Source organism: Oncorhynchus keta, chromosome 4 (assembly GCF_023373465.1).
Source record: "Oncorhynchus keta strain PuntledgeMale-10-30-2019 chromosome 4, Oket_V2, whole genome shotgun sequence".
Taxonomy (NCBI): Eukaryota; Metazoa; Chordata; class Actinopteri; order Salmoniformes; family Salmonidae; genus Oncorhynchus; species Oncorhynchus keta.
The window spans coordinates 44953439-44975428 of NC_068424.1; the positions used below are offsets into that span (position 1 = coordinate 44953439).

At 47.8% G+C, this 21990-nt stretch overlaps 1 protein-coding gene across 1 annotated transcript in view; it reads right to left on the bottom strand.

Moving 5' to 3' along the window:
• Positions 1 to 245: 245 nt before the first annotated feature.
• Positions 246 to 21990, bottom strand: part of LOC118383088 (slit homolog 3 protein-like) — a 225863-nt gene continuing 204118 nt past the window's right edge. Inside the window, exons 29-36 of the mRNA XM_052507337.1 lie at positions 19330 to 19423; positions 18729 to 18866; positions 17839 to 18079; positions 10064 to 10194; positions 3358 to 3512; positions 2838 to 3126; positions 2387 to 2592; positions 246 to 2201 (exon numbers count right to left, since the gene is read on the bottom strand). Of these exons, the coding sequence (XP_052363297.1) occupies positions 1960 to 2201; positions 2387 to 2592; positions 2838 to 3126; positions 3358 to 3512; positions 10064 to 10194; positions 17839 to 18079; positions 18729 to 18866; positions 19330 to 19423 (1496 nt within the window). The 3' untranslated portion in view covers positions 246 to 1959. The remainder of the gene's footprint in view (positions 2202 to 2386; positions 2593 to 2837; positions 3127 to 3357; positions 3513 to 10063; positions 10195 to 17838; positions 18080 to 18728; positions 18867 to 19329; positions 19424 to 21990) is intronic.

Below are 21990 nucleotides of genomic sequence, written 5' to 3' on the forward strand. Positions count from 1 at the left end.
CAATATCATACTCTTTATGACCAGACAGCATCAGATAGATGGCCTGCACGTGCAGAGACACGAGGGGCACTGTTTCACTCACTCGGATGCTTTCTGAGATACAATACATTCAGCCTCTTGCCAACTGACAGAAATTTATGAAACACAGAGAGGCAAAATATATGTAGAACTATTATTTTTTTGTCTTGGTAAATTGAGCATTTCTCCAATGTTAAGTCGGTCTAATATTAACTCAAACATAGACACTAGTTTCATGGTAGTTTAATTTCAACATAATTATTCATCACTCACAAGTTCATGTTTAACCAGAAATATATCTATGTCTGGAGGATGCCTTATAGTATGGCCAACATAATAGTTATTATTATTATTACTGAATATAAGGCATCTGACATAAGATCATTTACATTGTAGAGTCTACACCTTCCGTACATACAGAATCATTTAATTGAATGTTTGGAGGCATGGGGGTATTGGAGTAGTTAGAGTGAGGTACTGGGGGTAAAGGGTGTACTGAACTTGATCACTGCCAAACTCTCAATGGAAAGAATATTTGGTAACACCGTATATGACAGTATCAACATGTGGTAATAAAATAATATACAATTCAAGTGTTACCAAATATTTTCTGACTGACAGGGGGACTGGGGGGACTGGGATGACACCTCAAATCCTATGGTAAACACATGTTTACAAAGTAAACAATACAGTAGTTATGGGCTTCATCTATGCATTTAATAGTGTTAGTAGTAATGGACGGTTATGATTTAAGTCCCAACAATGATTTCGCAGGCCAGGGTAGGCCAAGCATTATAAAGTCCTTTTCCATCTGAGCTGTGACCACAGACACAACGAGTTCTCATTCGGAAGATTCTAGAACACCAAGTTATTTCGCTGAATGACTCCCGAACGCCAGGACAAACTGCATGATTGGATCTAGATTTTGTTCCTATGAAGGAAACCATGGTATAATGGCAGCACGGCTATTCCGTTGCCGTATCATAAAGGAAGTTCACCTTCTGTCTTGGACTGTCAGTCTCTCACATGCAATCATGCAAGAAACAAACATGTGACAGAATCTCAGGAGAACTTCATTGGCTGACACTCTGTCTAGAAGACATCCTATAGAAGCCATCTTGGCTCATCCCACTGAGCGAGCACAAGCCATAGAAAATATGTATTTTCAACCAGAAATACATATTTTGAACGTCTTTTTAACCCAAAACATTTATTTTCAACATCTGTTGCTCAATGTGGTTGGACTCTAGAATCTCTGATGTGAAACAGCAGACAAATACAAATCAACAACAATGTAAATGGGATTCCTATGGCACAAAGTAACAATCACTGTTTGCAAGCTCCGTGGATAAGAGTTCATATCCTCTAGAGAGAGCTCAGCTAGCTCTGTGGTGGGGATGAAGTCCATTATAAAGCTAGGGAGCAAAGTGGGACAGTTCCTTTGTTTGCCTCCATAGCTGAAGATGAGGAAAAAGACTGCCTTCCTCTTCTTTATGTCTGGGGAGATGCAGCACCAACTCCTCCTTCCCTTCCGCCACTTTTTTTTGTACAACTCACTGTCTCGCTCCACATTTAAAGTGTCCAAAGACTCCCCTACCGTATCAACACGTACACACACATGCAATAATACACTGAGCAAATAAAAACCATGGGTTAGGTTATAACGTTACATTTATATAGATTTATACATACATATAAATTCATATACTTTCAGGAATGTTAATATTTTTTCTTTTTTTTTCTTAAGGTACAAAATAACTTCTTATATGACAATAATATTCGACATATTAAAAACAATTATCAAGTCTCTTCTTTAAAAAAAAAAAAAATCCCATAATAAAAATAAGTTCTATGTTTTATTTTACAATATATTTTATTTTTGCTCTCTGGCAGCAGGTCCCTTGTTTTGTTTGTGGTTGTTTCCATGGCGATGACATGATATTACAACGGGCACTTGGCACAGCCACACTCCAGGGTGGTCTCCATCTCCTCAGAGTACGAGGATCCGTCGGTGCACTTGAAGACCACTTTCCGCCTCCGGCTCTTGGATGGTGCGCAGCAGAAGCCTCCGTCGCAGGCGCGGGGACACTCCACCCGGGGGATCTTACTGGTCGAGGTGCACGTCTTCATGGGCTGGTGCCGCTTCAGCAGCTCACGCACCACCTCTCCCTGGCACGCCGGTTCTGTGGGGGCGCAATCAGAAAGGTTCACTGTCACTATAGCATCTGATTTTATTAATGGATTATATTAGATAGCCTAACTGAAAAATTGCATATCATTCCTATAGACCTCTGAGAATCAAGTTTCTGTATACAATAAAAATGTCCATACATCAGCATGACAGTTTCTGTGTGTGTGTTCCTCTCACCTGCGTCACAGGTAGGGCCAGTGTAGCCCGGGTGGCAATGGCAGGAGGGCTCCCCGCTCTCTGTGACCCTACACTCCCCGTGTCCACACTGGTGTCCTTTACAAGCTTGGGGCTCCTCTCTCCTGTCACAGTACTGCCCTGTGTAGCCGTCAGCACAATGACAACTGTAGGACGACGCCTTAGGCACACACAGCCCATGGACACACCTGGAACAAAGAGATGCAGACAATATGAGGAATGTTAATGTGTGTGTGTGTTTTTGGGGTGTAAAATGTACCCGCGTTGAGTACAAATGATTCATATTTATAATGTTATTAAACATGGGAAAGTGTGAAAGTATGAGTTTGTCTGTGTGAATGTAACGTGTTGAAGACAATGCCTCAATCTACGAGTAATTCATTATGAATTAGTTATGACTAAAGGCCTATGAGGTGTCCTGTGTAGGCCATACCTGCTGCTCTGACAGGGGCTAGGGGCGATCCTCTGGTCACAGAGGGGTCCGCTGCGGCTGGGTGGGCACTCACAGGACACACCCGTTTCCCCCCTCTGTCTGCAGGCCCCCTGGGCACACACGCTGCAAGAGTGGCAGCCTGGCAGGATGCCCTCCAACCCGCGCGGCGTCGCCCCCAGATCCTGGAGCTCTCCGTTGATCCTGACGTTGTGGATGCAGCCGTTGAAGGCCTGGGGGCTGCGATCGGGACCTGAACGCAGTCCGGACGCCATTACCGCTGAGGGCACACCTGGAGGGGAGGGGAGGGGAGGAATTAAGGGGTTAGATCATTCTGACATTCTGGTTTGACGTTCTGACATTTTGTGAAATGTAAATGCAAACAAAAAACATGCTTATGAGACAATATCTTTAAGTATCCTCAAAATCAGTAGGTATGTGTAGTGGTGTTTTTTTAATATATATTTCTTTACATAAGGTAATGGTGTGTACAGGTATGTGCACTATATGGGTTTCTGCTTACCTCCTATGTAAAGCTGTGTGTTGTGGTCCACAGAGGGCTGGCGGGGCAGCTTGCCCAGGCTCTTGGGGGATCCCTTGTCCACCACCAGGCTCAGAGAGTGGTTCTGAATCAGGAGCTCCACCGTGTGGAATAGACCGTCACTCACAGACTCAACACTGGAGAGAGAGAGAGAGAGAGACAGGAAGACATTAAAACACGTGGTTCAACAACACTGCACAGAGACAGGGAAAGAGAGGGGACACAGGGCAATAGCAACACATGGTAGGAATATAGGAGTTGTTATAGAATAGGAGAAAAACATCTGATTCAAGGACAAATTCGGTAGAAGAGGAGACTTGGAATGGCCTCATACAATAAACAGAGCTGGTTTTTCTATAGGACCTCACACATTATTCTGTGGCAGTTGAATGGTTATAGAGCACTCGTTTGGTGTTATTAAGGAGAGTAGGGTGTTTAAAGCTTTCGCTGGCCGTGATTCTAGGCAGCCATGCGGTTTGTGACCTCTCACACACGTACTGTGTGGAGGGTAAGAGCTCTGTGAGCGTAGGGACACGTATCACTGGACCTGTGAACAGTAGCAGCACTCTGGAGGAGGCCAGTGTGTGTGTGTCCTCCAGAGAGCCTTTCACACTACTCATGTTTAAACCATGGCAAGGCACCTCCTCACCCAGCCCGCAAAAACCTCCCCGCGCCAACAAACTCCAACTGGAATAGCAAGCTATGATGCTGGTGGGTTCAGGCTGAGCCAGATGATTTTGGCCCTCACAATGATAATAGGCCTGTTGCCGTTGGACTGCTCCAGTTCCCACACTGGCTGACTGGGTTACTGCTGGGTACAGAACAGGCTGTACTCCCTCTGGGCTCTGGGCCCGCCTGGTTACTGATGGGTAATTGTGTTTGGTCTAAGGGCTGATACAACAGTAGCCTGGGGTATGAGGTCGTAACCCCGCTGGATCTTGGGAGGGGAGGAGAGTCGAGGAGGGGGTAGATGCTGTGACTTGAGGTTAGGCTACAAGGCTCTGACTCTGGGTGAAGGGGTAGATGAGTCCAGGCTGAGGGGGTCAGAATAGAGTGGTATATGGGGTCAGAGTAGAGGGGCAGATGGGTCATGTTGACGGGTAGATGGGGTCAGAGTAGAGGGGTAGATGGGGCCGGATTAGAGGGGTAGATGGGTCATGTTGAGGGGTAGAGGGGTAGATTGAGCCAGATTAGAGGGGTAGGTGGGTCATGTTGAGGGGTAGATGGGGCCGGATTAGAGGGGTAGATGGGTCATGTTGAGGGGTAGATTGGGTCAGGCTGATCAGCCCCAAGGCTGTCACTGGTATGGACGTTATTCCTGGAGAGGAGACAGGCAGCTACATTACAGACAGCTAGAGACAGTGGTTTGGCAGGGATAGAGCGGGGAAGAGAGAGAGAAAGAGGGAGAGAGAGAAAGAGATATAGGGAGAGACGGAGAGAGAGAGAGCGAGAGACCAATGGGTATGGGTGGTGCAATTGATTGCAGCTCTTTCCCTCAACTTCTCCTCTCAGCCCAAAACTAACTCTTCCTATCCTTACCCCAAGAAATGTTTTTGTTCCAAAAACATAAACGAGAGAAAAACCCACTCTCGCCGCCGTTGGGTTGTGGTCTTCTCCAAAAACAGCATACCATCAGGGGAGTTTAGCAAGGCTCCTCCCCCCTACTGCCAGCTCTCCTATTGGCTGATGGTTTGAAAAACATTTGATTGACACTTCCTGCAGTGGTTCAATGACCGTATTATTAGAATTAACAGCCAGTAGAAAAGTACTGTGAGTTCTGGAGGTGGGCCCAGAACCCAGACAGCTAGAGTCCTGACTGCTCCCTCCATACAGGCCAACACACTGCCAAGACAAAGACCAGCAGTAAAACTAGACAATCAGCACGCTACAAGCACAACGAACCAATGTTCACCCGTAGGTCAAGTGTGTGAGGACTTTAGCACAACACAGCTGAGAGGACAGGTAAAGGACACAACCCCCTACACAGCTCAGCAATTGGCCAATGTGGTTTCAGTAAAAAAAAAATGTAAAAAGGTATTCGCTCAACAAAGGGCCAACACAGACGCAGGCAGGCAGCATGTATGGTTTGCATTACGGGCCCGTAATTCAATTCCAGTCTGAAAACAAGGCTTTTGCGACCAACACAATGGTAGGGCCTGCTGCAAAGACCCCCTTCTGCCTTCCTGTCCTCCATTGAAAATGTAAATACCACCATGGAAGTCCGGCTTTATTACATTTTAATGACATTTTCATCCCGTGTCTGTGGTTTTGACAGCCGTCTTTCATTACGCGGCAATCTGAAAGCCCACATCCTCGCCAAAGGGGGAGTAGCAGGGAAGAACATGGTTTTTGGGTTGGAGGCAAAAGAGGTCTAGGAAAAATGTCAAGAGATTTATTTCTGTTTTTATCTCTTTCAAATGACAACCCTGACAACAAGGTGATAATAGTCTTTGGGGGAAAAGTGTGAAGTAATACTAGGTGTTAAACAGAGGAGCCCACATTCTGATATGATGTCATATGACCACAGAGGGGCAGCAGAGTTCTAGCCCAACAAGGTGAATCGTGGAGCTCGGCCCTCCAGCCTTTGCCAATATTGGGTTTTGTCTGTGTTTTGACAAGCTGAAGTTTTCCAGAGGCAATGATATTTTTTTGAGGGGGATGCGGGGACTTTGATGTGTGCCCAGCCTGCGTATTAGCTTAAAGCGGCCCATTATGGAATTCAATAAAAACAAACAGAAAGCCGTGGCAGATTTCAGCAGCGTCGTGTCCCCCTGCAAGTCGACCGGGGGAAATCAATTTCCTGTCAGCCGAGAATCAAATACTCTGTTTTCCTCTCGCAACCAAACCGCATTAGAAATGTCACATACACTAACTTTGAAACAATTACCGGTTGCCTTTATCTGAGTAAAGATACCCCGAAACAGCTTCCCTGTAGACCCTATTAACATTTTAAAATGAAATTAGCAAATTATCATTTGCTTACAATGTAGCACTAACCCGACTAGCTTGTTTAGTGTTCAGTCTGAGGAATGGGGGGGATGTTGTTTGGCTGCCTGGCTGGTTCCTCTTAGGGATAGCTAGGTCTAACTGCAGCTATCTAAACCATCTTAACGGGTGGGGGTAGCTAGGTGGAAACATAACAGCTATGCCCTTGAAAGGACTTGACTCCAGCTTCCCAGAGACCGGAAGCTAAACATGGTCTAAACACGCCGGTCTCATGGTCTCCTTTATGGTGCTCGCTTGTGGTGCAGCATTCTCCAGCCAGATGTCACACTCCATTCTCCTGACCTCTGTGGAACACTTTCTGTCTCCCAATTGTCAATTATCCCCTATATAGTGCACTACTTTTGACCAGGTTTCACCGGGAGGCCCATCTCTCTCAGACCAGTGATCACCGGGAGGCCCATCTCTCTCTGACCAGTGATCACCGGGAGGCCCATCTCTCTCTGACCAGTGATCACCGGGAGGCCCATCTCTCTCTGACCAGTGATCACCGGGAGGCCCATCTCTCTCTGACCAGTGATCACCCGGAGGCCCATCTCATACCCAGCGGTCTCTCTTTCTCCTCCCCTCTTTCTTTCTCTCCTCCACTCTCGCTTTCTCAATCTCCTCTCTGCACCCTCTACCAGTGGCCCCACTTTGTTCCCATGCTGCCTGTCCTCTCCTCTATTCTCCTCTCCTGTCTTCTCTTCTCTTTCCTTTGTGACTCAGCCCTTAAAGACTCTCTCCACTCTGCTCTGATGTGGCACTCGGCTCACAAAGAGACATATTCGGCTGATGCTGAGTGGAGCATAGAAAAGCAACAGAGAGAAGAGAGAGACACTCTGACCCCTCTATAGGCTCTTCTCCGCAGCTCAAAGTTTCATGGCAGGCAAGGGCTGGCTCATTTTTGAAGGGCGCCAATACAGATATTGTAGGGCTCTGTCCCAAACGGCACCCTATTCCCTATATAGTGCACTACTTTTGACCAGAGCCCTATGGGTCCTGGACAAAAGTAATGCAATTTATAGGGAATAGGGTGCCATTTGGGATGTGCAGCCTAGGTGTGGCAGTGAGATTGTGGAACCTAGAAAGGGTGTGAGGGAGTTGGGTAGCAAATTGAAACGCTCTCGTTCAATTTTCTGTGATGTTTTTATGCCCCTTTCCTTCCATACTTCTTCTCTCCCTCTATCCCTCTCTCCTGAATAACAGCAGACGTGGTCCCTTAAACTAATAGAAGGATTACTGTGGCATTTGGTAAAGGGCAGGACATTAGCACACAGTGAGGACCCGGGCATTCATCAGATGGTAATGAGGCCTCTCGGGTGGGGAAGGGGCCTCTCCCCTGCTGCCTCCATATCATCTCATCCATCGCTCTCCTTCTCTCTCCTTTCCTCCCCCGTCGTGTGAGGCAGGTTAGATCTGGACAGATGAGTGCTTCACGACCCACCTTCCCTTCAGACAGACACTTGACCAGACCACCCTTCATTCACTCATGCTTCTCTTCCATGTTTTTCTCACCACTCTCTCCTCCTCAAACCTCCACCCCTCACCTCTCCTTGCTGAGGCCCTCCAGTCTCCTATCCCCCCCTACAGGTGTGGAAACATCCCCTTCCTCCCCCGGCTCCCCTCCCCCACCGCGTCTTTACGACCCAACGTCCATTTGAAGTCGCTCTCCCTCCGAGAGCCGCTGGACCACAGGGGGCTGAGGAATGTAGCGACCACAACCATTCTCTTTCTCTCACTGAAGGTGAACATCCTCAAAGCTCAGCTCATAGTCCATCCACATCGATGCAATTTTCGGGCGAGAGCTGTGTAGAATTGAGGCCCTGGCTGGAAGTGAGGCCTGCTGCTCCACACAGTTAATGTTAATGCTAACCATCACAGGGCGAACTCAGGAACGTGCTGGGTGCTGTGTACTCTGGGCTCTGTCGTAGACCATGTCCCAGTAATGGGAGCGGACAGGGGTAATTCCCCTCCTCACTTTCCCGTCCTGTCTCCTCTCGCTCACCCCATCCCCGCTCCCTGCATCACTCCCTCTGCACCCCAAAGACAATGGGGCAAGGCGCTGCCAAAGCCACAAAACGCTACGTCACTCTGGGGTAAAAGGGACTGATGAGGGGGAGAGTCTGCAGATCCCGAACAAAATGAGGAAGCCATGACGCATCAGACAGGCCTGGGGCTGGAGCTGGGAGACGGGGCTGGAGCTGGGGTTGGGGCTTGGAGACAGGCCTGGGGCTGGAGCTGGGGTTGGGGCTGGGAGACAGGCCTGGGGCTGGAGCTGGGGTTGGGGCTTGGAGACAGGCCTGGGGCTGGAGCTGGGGTTGGGGCTTGGAGACAGGCCTGGGGCTGGAGATGGGGTTGGGGATGGGAGACAGGCCTGGGGTTGGGGCTGGGAGACAGGCCTGGGGCTGGGAGACAGGCCTGGGGTTGGGAGACAGGCCTGGGGTTGGAAGACAGTCCTGGGGCTGGAGCTGGCGTTGGGGCTGGGAGACAGGCCTGGGGTTGGAGCTGGGTTTGGGGCTGGAAGACAGTCCTGGGGCTGGAGCTGGGGTTGGGGCTGGGAGACAGGCCTGGGGCTGGAGATGGTTATAGAACTGGGGCTTGGATATGATTTCAAACCAAAACCATGACAGGCCCATTTGCCTCAGAGTTTAAGGATCTAATTTCATTTTGAAACTGGACATGCCTTTTGATTGCTGCAAGACAAAGGAACGACTGAGATGTCCTTTCCTTCCTCCCTGCCGTTCGAAGTCGACCAATGCATTACTTTGGAGGTAATAGGAGGAACACAACACGTGAAAAAGGGCCCAGTGCATGAGGCGATCCCAGTCTAACAAATCACTTGGGGAGGATCTGTTCTTTTTCACTGGGCAGCTCTTTGATGGGTCGATCGATACCCTACCTCCCTCTCTCTCTCCCTCCCTCCTTCCCTGCTTCCTCTCCTCCCTGCCTCGGGGTAGCAGCTAAAAGTCTCTCTAAACAGCACAAGGGAATGGCCAGATGACGTTTGGATCAATAACAACAAATCCGGAGCAGACAGACAGTGGCGCTGGTCTGAGGTCAGCTCCTACGGGCTCTGTTCTCCTCTCTCAGGCTCTGGGTGTTCTTAAGCCGTTGTTCAAAATCTCACTGACTGCCTATGTCGGCTGTAATAACGGCCTTTATTTAGCTGCTATAGAGGCTTTACGAACGCATACATGGATGTGTATACAGTAAAGTGTTAACTGCGCTCCCCTACTCTGTGTAGCACAGGGTTATAACACCACAGTAAAGGAACCACAGCCCTTCTGTGTTAGCATGCTGGGCTGGAGATAAGGCTAGCGGGGACAGACTCAACAAACTCCTCAGTGCTCCGTCTGTCTGGGGAGAGCAGAAGGCAGTTTTTTGTTTGTGAGGGGCTTCACTGAGCATAACCGCGTAGCCGGGTCTAGATGGAGGTGGCTGCTACTCCGAGGGGAGGGAGGGAGAGGGAGAGAGAAAGATAGAGTTTATGGGTAAGAGTGTGTGTAGGGGTGTGTATTGGTGTGACTGTGTGTATGGGTAAGCTCTGTTTATATGGTGAGTGTGTGTTCCTGTAGAGCAGGACTATAGGCTGGCTGTGGTTCTTCAACGAGAGAGAGAGAGCGAGAAAGCGAGAAAGCGAGACAGACAGACAGACAGACAGACAGACAGACAGACAGACAGACAGACAGACGGGGGTGCTGACCTGTAGACTGTGGTCGGTGGGTAGTTAACGATGTCGTAGATTATGCGTATGTGTCCCTGGTACAGCTCTAGAGCTAGAGGATCATGATCCTCCTTGTAGAGCAGGATACCATTGTCCTTATCTGTAGCCACCTGTAGAGAGACAGACAGACAGAAAGAGAGAGAGAAGAGAGAAATTGAGAGAGATAGGGAGAGAAATAGACAGAGAGAGAGCAAGAGAGAGACAGGAACAGGGAAGAGATTCAGGGGGTATGCTAATTTGGTATAGAGCAGACCTAACCGACTCTATTAAATTAGTCAAAACAGGAAAATGTTTACATCTGGCTAGAAATTAGTAAGGAAATTATCTCAACAGAGAAAAATGGCCTCATGTGTGCTACCTATATCCCCCCAATAGGATCCCCATACTTTAATGATGACAGCTTCTCCATCTTAGAGAGGGAGATTAACCATTTCCAGGTTCAGGGACATGTACTCGTCTGTGGCGACCTAAATGCCAGAACTGGACAAGAACCCGATACCCTCAGCACACAGGGGGACAAACACCTACCTGGAGGTGACAGCATTCCCTCCCCCAAATGCCCCCCCTAGACACAACTACAACAACATAACCAACAAAAACAGCTTTGTCGGACGCTGCGTATGTGCATAGTCAATTGTAGGTTTCGAGGGGACTCCTATGGTAGTTACACATATAGCTCATCTCTTGGCAGTAGTACTGTAGACTACTTTATCACTGATGACCTCAACCCAGAGTCTCTTACAGCGTTCAAAAGGTTTCACTGTAATAGTGACGGTGTAAACTTGGCAGTAGAAAACCTAAACAGTATATTTGAACTCTCAGCTTCCCCATCCAATCAAAGAATTTCAAGCAGACAACCTAAGAACATTATCAACAATAACAAATGGTTTGATGAGGAATGCAAAAAAACTAAGAAAGAAATTGAGAAACCTATCCAACCAAAACATAGAGACCCAGAAAACCTGAGCCTACGCCTTCACTATGGTGATTCACTAAAACAATACAGAAATACACTACGGAAAAAGAAGGAACAGCACATCACAAATCAGCTCAATGTAATTGAAGAATCCATAGAATCTAACCACTTCTGGGAAAATTGGAAAACTCTAAGCAAACAACAACACGAATAGTTACCTATCCAAAACGGAGATGGATAAACCGCTTCTCAAATATTTTTGGCTCTATAACAAAGAACAGCAAAAATATATACATGATCAAATAAAAATCTTAGAATCAACTATTGAAGACTACCAGAACCCACTGGATTCCCAATTACATTTAATGAACCATAAGACAAAATACAAACCCTCCAACCCAAAAAGGCCTGTGGGGTTGATGGTATTCTAAATTAAATGATCAAATATACAGACCACAAATTCCAATTGGCTATACTTAAACTATTTAAAATTCTCCTCGGCTCTGGAATCTTCCCCAATATTTGGAAACAAGGCCTGATCACCCCAATCCACAAAAGTGGAGACAAATTTGACCCCAATAAACACCGGGGGATTTTTGGGATCTGTGTCAACAGCAACCATGGAAAAGTCCTCCGCATTATCATTAACAGCCGACTTCATACATTTCCTCAGTGAAAACAATGTACTGAGCAAATGTCAAATTGCCTTTTTACCAAATTACCTTACGACAGACCACATATTCACCCTGCACAACCTAATTGACAAACAAACAAACCAAAATAAAGGCAAAATCTTCTCATGCTTTGTTGATTTCAAAAAAGCTTTCTACTCAATTTGGCATGAGTGTCTATTATACAAATTGATGGAAAGTGGTGTTTGGGGAAATACATACGACATTATAAAATCCATGTACACAAACATCAACTGTGCGGTTAAAATTGGCAAAAATCACACACATTTCATTCCACAGGGCTGGGGGGCGAGACAGGGATGCAGCTTAAGACCAACCCTCTTCAACATATATATCATTGCATTGGTGAGGGCACTAGAACAGTCTGCAGCACCCGGCCCCGGCCAACTAGAATCGGATGTCAACTGTTTGCTGATGATCTGGTGCTTCTGTCCCCAACCAAGGAAGGTCTACAGCAGCACCTAGATCTTCTGCACAGATTCTGTGAGACCTGGGCCCTAACAGTAGATCGCACTAAGACAAAAAAATAATGGTTTTCCAAAAAAGGTCAGTTGCCAGGACAACGAATACAAATTCCATCGAGACACTGCTATAGCATATAAAAAAAACTATACATGCCTCAGCCTAAACATCAACGCCACAGGTAGCTTCCACAAAGCTGTGAACAATCTGAGAGACAAGGCAAGAAGGGCCTTCTATGTAATCAAAGGAAACATATTATTCGACATACCATTTAGGATCTGGCTAAAAATACTTGAATCAGTTATAGAACCCAATGCCCTTTATGGTTGTGAGACCTGGGTCTGTAAGCGCAGCATTGGGCACACGGCAGTAGGCTATAAGTGTGAATGTTCCAAAATGCAACCAATTAGCGTGAAAACACCACCCTCAAAAGTGACCGCAAATGTGATTATGAATGTAATGCCTTTATTATAAAGGTGCATTTTTATGGTGAAAATGATCATCCCCAAACATGAAACTCTGCGTATATATATGCCAGTTAGACACCTGTTGTAAAGAGGATTAATGTGCTTAATTTTAAGAAGTTATTTGGTCACATTAGTTGTGATGCAAACCTTATAGGCCTAAGGGCTAGGTTACATGAGGTGTGCGACTATGATTTGAAAAAGTCGTAAAAAAAAGTATTGCCTTACTGCACACAAGCTGGGTATCATTCACAAATGGAAATATATAATTCAGTGATAGTTCAATATTGTTACCAATCAGACAAGTTTTTATTTAATCTGGTCTTTATACAGTTGAAGTCGGAAGTTTAACTACAGGCCTCTCTCATCTTTTTAAGTGGGAGAACTTGCACAATTGGTGGCTGACTAAATACTTTTTTGCCACACTGTATGTAAACTTCCGACTTCAACTGTACATACTGAATAATATATGTGTGAAATTTGTTTCGATGCACCCGTCCCGAAATAGCGGCAGGGGAAAAAATACATGTCATCTATGCACTTAAATAACGAATGTAGGACGCTTTTCCCATGGTTCATTTACATACCAGCCAGGTAGGCTGTACTCCTGTTGTAAAGAGAAGCAACGTGCTTAATATTAGGAAAGTTGAGAAATAAATATAGTAGGCCTAGCCTATAGAAAGCTGATGGGATCCTCCTTTTTTTAATAGAAGCCATCAACACTTTTTTTCTCCAATGTGTATTGTCTGGTCTATAGAAATGTGTGCTTAACATGAGCTCATGGGCTCCCATGAAGTGTTTGATTAGATTTTCGATTACATTTGCATTGATGTTAGTGATTAGAGGGACAATAGAGTGCTTGAGTACCAGGCAGTTAGCAAGTTTAGTAGGCTACTAATGACCATCGGCAGCATCAAAGCTTAGAGAAGCCTAATTACCGTGATCTTAAAGGTCACAAGGAATTTGACTGCCATCATGACTTGGTAATACAGTCCTAGCCCTAGCCGCAGAGAGAGAGAGAATGCAAGCGAGGTTCAGAGCCAGTGAAACAAACAGACAGACAGACAGACAGACAGACAGACAGACAGACAGACAGACAGACAGACAGACAGACAGACAGACAGACAGACAGATGAATTTATGGAGAGTGGAGGCCTTTCCCAGCAGCAGGACTCAATGGAGTTTTCACTGGCTTGGGCTTGGTTTGGCACTGACACGAGAACCATGTGACATGAGCTGCTGCTGCTATTGGCCCCACTGAGCGAGAGAGGGACCACATGCTGGAAAAAGCCAGGTGTTGGATATCAATTAAAGATATAAGAGGACTTTTTCCAGTGTGTGGTCCCTCTCTCGCTCAGTGGGGCCAATAGCATTCTTTCCAAAAGGGAGGAAAATAATCCGTACCTAACACTTAGGGTTACTATTCTACTGAAGCTATTCTATTTGAAATGAAAACTTATGGTATTGGGGATGTTTACTTCACTTAGTTTGCACTACAGCGTGGCTCACAACTCAAAGCGTATTTGATTTGAAAACGCTACTTTTCTATTTTAAGGAACTTAAAATATTTTTTTACGTATTTAGAACTGCGGTAGACCACTAACCGAACACTGCTTTCGATTTCCAGGCATCATCTTGATACCTGGCCTGATGACTCCTTGCTGTCCCCAGTCCACCTGGCCGTGCCGCTGCTCCAGTTTCAACTGTTCTGCCTGCGGCTATAGAACCCTGACCTGTTTACTTGGATGTGCTACCTGTCCCAGACCTGCTGTTTTCAACTCTCTAGGGACAGCAGGAGCGGTAGAGATACTCTGAATGATCGGCTCTGAAAAGCCAACTGACTACTGAGGTGCTGACCTGTTGCACCCTCGACAACCACTGTGGTTATTATTATTTGACCCTGCTGGTCATCTATAAACATTTGAACATCTTGGCCATGTACTGTTATAATTTCCACCCGGCACAGCCAGAAGAGGACTTGGCACCCCTCATAGCCTGCTTCCTCTCTAGGTTTCTTCCTATGTTCTGGCCTTTCTAGGGAGTTTTTCCTAGCCACCGTGCTTCTACACCTACATTGCTTGCTGTTTGGGGTCTTAGGCTGGGTTTCTGTACAGCACTTTGTGACATCAGCTGATGTAAGAAGGGCTTTATAAATACATTTGATTGATTGATAGATATTGGCAAGCTGCATTTGCTCTTGCCCATGTATCTACCTACGTACAAAAGCCACCTTTAGCACATAGGCTAAGCCCAACAGTTCTATTTTTACCACAGTCTTTTTCATTAACATTAGCGTGCCCCCTCGCCAACGAGCACATGAGCTCATTTGGAGGTAAGAAGCGATCCGGCGGCTGTGACTCACTCCTAATGATTGGGCTGATTACAGTCACCACGCCGACACTCTATTACCATAATACATATCCCCCTGAGACACATTATTTCATGCTAGTGAACAAAAGGTGACATTCTAATAATGTCACCATCCAACCGTCCCCGTGGTGGCAGGTGGTGGATCGGATGCCACACGGCTGGCTGAGAGCCCCAATAACACAGAGTCTGCATACCAAATGGCACCCTAGTCCCTACTGAGTGCACTACAGGGCCCATAGGGTTCTGGTCAAAAGTAGTGCACTTTATGGGAATAGTGTGCCATTCCGGACGCAGACAGAGAGCGAGATAGAGAGGGATAGTTTGTCATACTAGCCCCTGAAAAAATTATCCCTCTTATACCTTTCCCAAGGGTGCTACATTCTATACTTTAAGTACTGCAATGATGGGGGATAGTGTGTAAAACACACTAGCCCTCATCAACTTTATAGTTTACAGTTTGACGTAATGGGAAGGATGATCAGTTATAGGGAGATAATAGCTCGGCTACTCGGCTGCTAGTGTAAAGGATGTCATGCTGCTTACTTATCGGGTACCAATACCTCCTGATTCGGCTTTTGCCAAGGCTCGAACCCAGGAAGGAGGAGACAGGGTGAGAGGGAAGGGGTGGAGAAGCAGAGGGAGGAGGAGGGGCAGTGGGAGAGGAGAGGAGGAGGAAAGGAGAGGAGGAGAGGGGGAGATGCGAGTGAGAGGGGGAGAGGGAGGAGTACAGAGAGGAGAGCAGAAGATGGAGTAGAGGAAGGGATGGAGATGTGACAGCCAGTATTTTTGCTGCTTAGGGGTGGTACAGTACCTGTAGGGAGATGTGGGCAGAGTTAGGGGTTAGGGGTGGTACAGTACCTGTAGGGAGATGTGGGCAGAGTTAGGGGTTAGGGGTGGTACAGTACCTGTAGGGAGATGTGGGCAGAGTTAGGGGTTAGGGGTGGTACAGTACCTGTAGGGAGATGTGGGCAGAGTTAGGGGTGGTACAGTACCTGTAGGGAGATGGTGGGCAGAGTTAGGGGTCAGGGGTGGTACAGTACCTGTAGGGAGATGTGGGCAGAGTTAGGGGTTAGGGGTGTTATATTACCTGTAGGGAGATGTGGGCAGAGTTAAGGATCAGGGGTTAGGGGTGGTATATTTCCTGTAGGGAGATGTGGGCAGAGTTAGGGATCAGGGGTTAGGGGTGGTATATTACCTGTAGGGAGATGTGGGCAGAGTTAGGGGTCAGGGGTGGTATATTACCTGTAGGGAGATGTGGGCAGTTAGGGGTCAGGGGTTAGGGGTGGTATAGTACCTGTAGGGAGATGTGGGCAGTTAGGGGTCAGGGGTGGTATAGTACCTATAGGGAGATGTGGGCAGAGTTAGGGGTGGTACAGTACCTGTAGGGAGATGTGGGCAGAGTTAGGGGTTAGGGGTGTTATATTACCTGTAGGGAGATGTGGGCAGAGTTAAGGATCAGGGGTTAGGGGTGGTATATTACCTGTAGGGAGATGTGGGCAGAGTTAGGGATCAGGGGTGGTATATTACCTGTAGGGAGATGTGGGCAGAGTTAGGGGTCAGGGGTTAGGGGTGGTATATTACTTGTAGGGAGATGTGGGCAGAGTTAGGGATCAGGGGTTAGGGGTGGTATATTACCTGTAGGGAGATGTGGGCAGTTAGGGGTCAGGGGTTAGGGGTGGTATAGTACCTGTAGGGAGATGTGGGCAGTTAGGGGTCAGGGGTGGTATAGTACCTGTAGGGAGATGTGGGCAGAGTTAGAGGTGATACAGTACCTGTAGGGAGATGTGGGCAGAGTTAGGGGTTAGGGGTGTTATATTACCTGTAGGGAGATGTGGGCAGAGTTAAGGATCAGGGGTTAGGGGTGTTATATTACCTGTAGGGAGATGTGGGCAGAGTTAGGGATCAGGGGTCAGGGGTTAGGGGTGGTATATTACCTGTAGGGAGATGTGGGCAGAGTTAGGGATCAGGGGTCAGGGGTTAGGGGTGTTATATTACCTGTAGGGAGATGTGGCAGAGTTAGGGATCAGGGGTTAGGGGTGGTATATTACCTGTAGGGAGATGTGGGCAGAGTTAGGGGTCAGGGGTTAGGGGTGGTATAGTACCTGTAGGGAGATGTGGGCAGTTAGGGGTCAGGGGTTAGGGGTGGTATAGTACCTGTAGGGAGATGTGGGCAGTTAGGGGTCAGGGGTGGTATAGTACCTGTAGGGAGATGTGGGCAGTTAGGGGTCAGGGGTTACGGGTGGTATAGTACCTGTTGGGAGATGTGGGCAGAGTTAGGGGTCAGGGGTGGTATAGTACCTGTAGGGAGATGTGGGCAGTTAGGGGTGGTATAGTACCTGTTGGGAGATGTGGGCAGTGTTAGGGGTCAGGGGTGGTATAGTACCTGTTGGGAGATGTGGGCAGAGTTAGGGGTCAGGGGTTAGGGGTGGTATAGTACCTGTAGGGAGATGTGGGCAGTTAGGGGTCAGGGGTTAGGGGTGGTATAGTACCTGTTGGGAGATGTGGGCAGAGTTAGGGGTCAGGGGTGGTATAGTACCTGTTGGGAGATGTGGGCAGAGTTAGGGGTCAGGAGTGGTATATTACCTGTAGGGAGATGTGGGCAGAGTTAGGGATCAGTGGTCAAGGTTGGTACAGTACCTGTAGGGAGATGTGGGCAGAGTTAGGGGTCAGGGGTGGTATAGTACCTGTAGGGAGATGTGGGCAGAGTTAGGGATCAGGGTTTAATTAATGTTGGTATAGTACCTGAAGGGAGATGTGGGCAGAGTTAGGGGTCAGGGGTTAGGGGTGGTATAGTACCTGTAGGGAGATGTGGGCAGAGTTAGGGGTCAGGGGTTAAGGTTGGTGCAGTACCTGTAGGGAGATGTGGACAGAGTTGCGTATCTTGACGCTGGGCAGCTCCAGGTAGGTCCCTTTGCCCAAAAGGTGGACGGTGACGATCTTGTGGCACTTGTTTCCGGTGAAGCCTGGCAGGCAGCGACACACAGGCTCCCCTTCCACCACTAGACACTGGGCATCATTCTGACACTCTGACTGGTCACATGGGCTGGTCTGCAGCAGGATCATAGGAGGAGGGTTCTCGCAGAATAGACCACTACAGGAACACAGAGACAGTCTGTTAATATCACACTCAATCAAGCTGCCACACACACACACACTCCACTATGGTCTCTCCCATTATGATCACACACACACACACACACACACACACACACACACACACACACACACACACACACACACACACACACACACACACACACACACACACACACACACACACACACACACACACACACACACACACACACACACACAGTATATGTATGACTGCCCCTGACACATAACATCATAAGAGAGACTCTCTACGTCAAACAAAAAGGTGGCGGCCACGTTGTTTCATTGATCCTGCTGTTCGTCGGCAGACAGAGACAGTGATGCATCATGAATCTTTCCCCCCAGATCCCATCCACAGGCCCGTCCCACACTTAGCGCTATAATTAGCCATATGGAGCTTCATCTGCCTCATCACACCACCGCTCCACACCACCCAGTACCACAGGCCTCAGACTAGACAGCCAAATAGAGGAAAACAAAGTACCATCTGAAACTCCTCACAGTCTGGTTATCTGTGTGTGTGTGGGTTTGTGTGTGAGTGCGCCGGCGCCCTCCACAGATGGCGTGACGCTGTTGCGGCACTGAGTCTCTGCAATGAGTTCAGTCGGTGCTGAATGTGGACTCACCTAAAGCCCTCCGTACACACGCAGGTGTACCCGTTGACTGCGTCCACGCACTGGGCCCCATGCTGACACTTGTTCTCCAGACAGTCGTTGTAGTCCTGCTCACAGTGTTGGCCCACGTAGCCGGGCAAGCACTCACACCTGACACCCACACAGGAAACAAAGGCACACAATGTTGCGAAGGACAAAAACTCACTCTCTCTCTGCCAACTGCCACCGAACTCTCTCAACTGCATTCCCTCTGTCATCCTTCTGGCGTATTGACGCTTAGCTGTGACTGAACACCCTCCATTACTTCACCTTTAACAACTGCCACTGAACAGTCCGTCTTCCTAACGTATGACCTTTCCCAACTGTTACTGAACTCTCTTCCTAACATAGGAAAACTCTTTTACTGCAGTAGTCTGCTACAAGTGTGACTTTAAACAGCACAGCCAACTCAACTTCAGTTTGTTCCTTGTTCCTCAGTCATGAAAAGAACAGGATATTAAGACGGTGGAGGAACAGAACAGGTTGTACCGACGACTCCACCAGACACGGGTTGCTACTGGTGACCTTTGAACTTGATTAGTCCCGCCCCCTCGGACAGCTGCCGGTCACTCACCTGAAGCCTTTGGTGAGGGGGATGCATTTGGAGTCATGCTGGCAGGGGTCGAAGCCTTGCATACAGGGGGCCACCACCTCCTCACATAGGTCCCCTGGGAAAACACACACACACACACACACACACACACACACACACACACACACACACACACACACACACACACACACACACACACACACACACACACACACACACACACACACACACACACACACACACACAGTGGGAAAGATAATACAGAGACTGTGAGATCATCGCCTAAGCTTCATTCTTCCACATACACACACTAGCTAACGTATGTCTTCATTTGACTTAGTGATATTCTAGTGCATTGCATATTTACAAGCCTAGGATCGTGAGTAAGGTTTTTTTAAGAGTGTTTTTTGATTGGTCCCATTGTATTATGATGACTATTATGATGACTATTATGATGACTCCCCAAAGCACCATCATGGCTTTCTCAGCATTCAACAGTTGGGTCTTGTTTCTACTGCCGGCCTGCCTGGTCTCCCATACAGGGGGAGTTGGGGGTTGTCTTGCTCAGGGTATTAGCCGTGCAAACTTGAAACACATGTACTATATTGTGCTGTAATCTGCATGGAATACAGGGCTGTGGCTGCCCAGATGAGGCCCCATCTGAATCCACTAAATCACTGCCTGGCCAAGTGTCCCGGTTCAATAAACCCTCTGTCCCTGTCCACCTGCTTGACTAGATCCCCTCCTCTAACAGGGGGGCTGCTGGGGCTCAGCCAGGCTTTCACAGCACAAGGCCTCTCCTTCTCTCCTTTACACTGACTGACTGACCCCCCCCCCAGTACAAAGCCTCTCTGAGTCTGTCTGCGGCTGGGCTGAGGGAGAGTAGATGCAGACACTCCACAGCCTAGCCCCTGAGAGATCTTTCCTCCCCCTCCCTCCCTCCCTCCCTCCCTCCCTCCCCCTCCCTCCCTCCCTCCACTTCTCTCTCTATCTACTGCCAGGTCTGTTTCCTCTGCCTCTCCCTCATCCGGCAGCCTCATGGTGGGGCCCTGGGGATGTCTGCCAGCGTCCCAGCAGCCGCCACTCTACAGGGGAAATCCACTCCAATTGGGCTTCGATGGTGCTCTATGTCACAATGTGTCTGTGTCTGCCTGTTTTCATTGCTACAGGCCTGGCACTGGTTTCGATTGGTACGGAAAACTGAAAGTCAGTGGCAAAATGAGAGTTGATATGCACTCTATTCAATATGAAAAAGAAATAATTTTCCGTTTAGCTTGCAGTTTTAGTTTTACAGGGGAAACAGGGAAAATAAACCCAGAGAAGGTGTGTGGAGAGAGAGAGACTGACCTTTTCCCATATCATATCTGTCAGCTTGTAAAGGAAGAAAGAGAGAGAGGAGGATCGTTTATAGATGTCACTGTGTCTCATGGTTCTGATAACCAGAGGGTCCAGAACACTTAACCCAGATACACACACACACACACACCAGATGGAGGCCACGTCCACCCCCTGTGAGCAGGTCTGCCCTGTCGCTGAGAGAACAGAGGAGAACAGCGTTGAGGAGATAGTCAGCAGAGACTGGTCATCTCACGCTACACTGTGAGGTGCGGCAGGGTAGCCTAGTGGTTAGAGTGCTGGACTAGTAAAAAGGTTGCAAGATCAAATCCCCGAGCTGACAAGGTAAAAATCTGTTGTTTTACCCCAGTAGGCTGTCATTGAAAATAACAATTTGTTTTGGACTGCCTTGCCTAGTTAAATAAATGTAAATCAAATAAAAAACTGCCTCAGGTCAAGCAACATGCCAATTGGACAGCCACCTAGCCACCCCCTCCTTCTACCACTCTCTCCCTCCCTAACATCATGTTCCCAGGATCTATTGGTCATGTGATGCAGGCCAGTGAGACACTCTCTCTCCTTCTAGTCCAGGGTTCCTCAATAGGTCCATGGGTCAGAATTGACTTGGACCCCCAAGCTTAAAAAAAGAAAAAATAAAGCTTTTAATGTTTTGTTTTGCTGTTGGACATAAAATAACCAGGAAATCAGCTCAAAGTGATTTTAATTGTGGAAATCTGTTCCCAAGTATTCCCACGCACAAATAGAGAGGCATATGTGATCCTACCCCAATGTAATCAAGGTTTGAAATGATATAATTTTGGTCAAATACAATAACTGTTTAGGCTTCTTGTGGTCAATTTGCAATGTACAAACGATTTAGAACTGCCCCCCCCCCCTCAACCAACCTGCTAAATAAAAAAATCCCACAGCTGAATTCAATTGAGAACCCTGCTCTAGACTATATCCATGTAGTCACACACACACACACACACACACACACACACACACACACACACACACACACACACACACACACACACACACACACACACACACACACACACACACACACACACACACACACACACCGTCTTGCTTGTGCTGGTTTAAAATAGGAAGCAGCCAAATAAAACTGCTCTGTGTGGATGGCTGGATGGATGGATAAGGGCGGAGAGAGAAGGAGGACAAACAGTTAGTTTAAAGGAGGCCTAATTGCTGGGTTAGCTTGCGGACTTCCCCTAGAGTCGGGCTGTGGCTGCTGCTTCACAGGGCCGCTTGGCGCTGTCCACCGCCAGCCCAGGTGCCCATATGCCCACACTGAGGGGGCAGTATGTGTAGCAGCCTGGC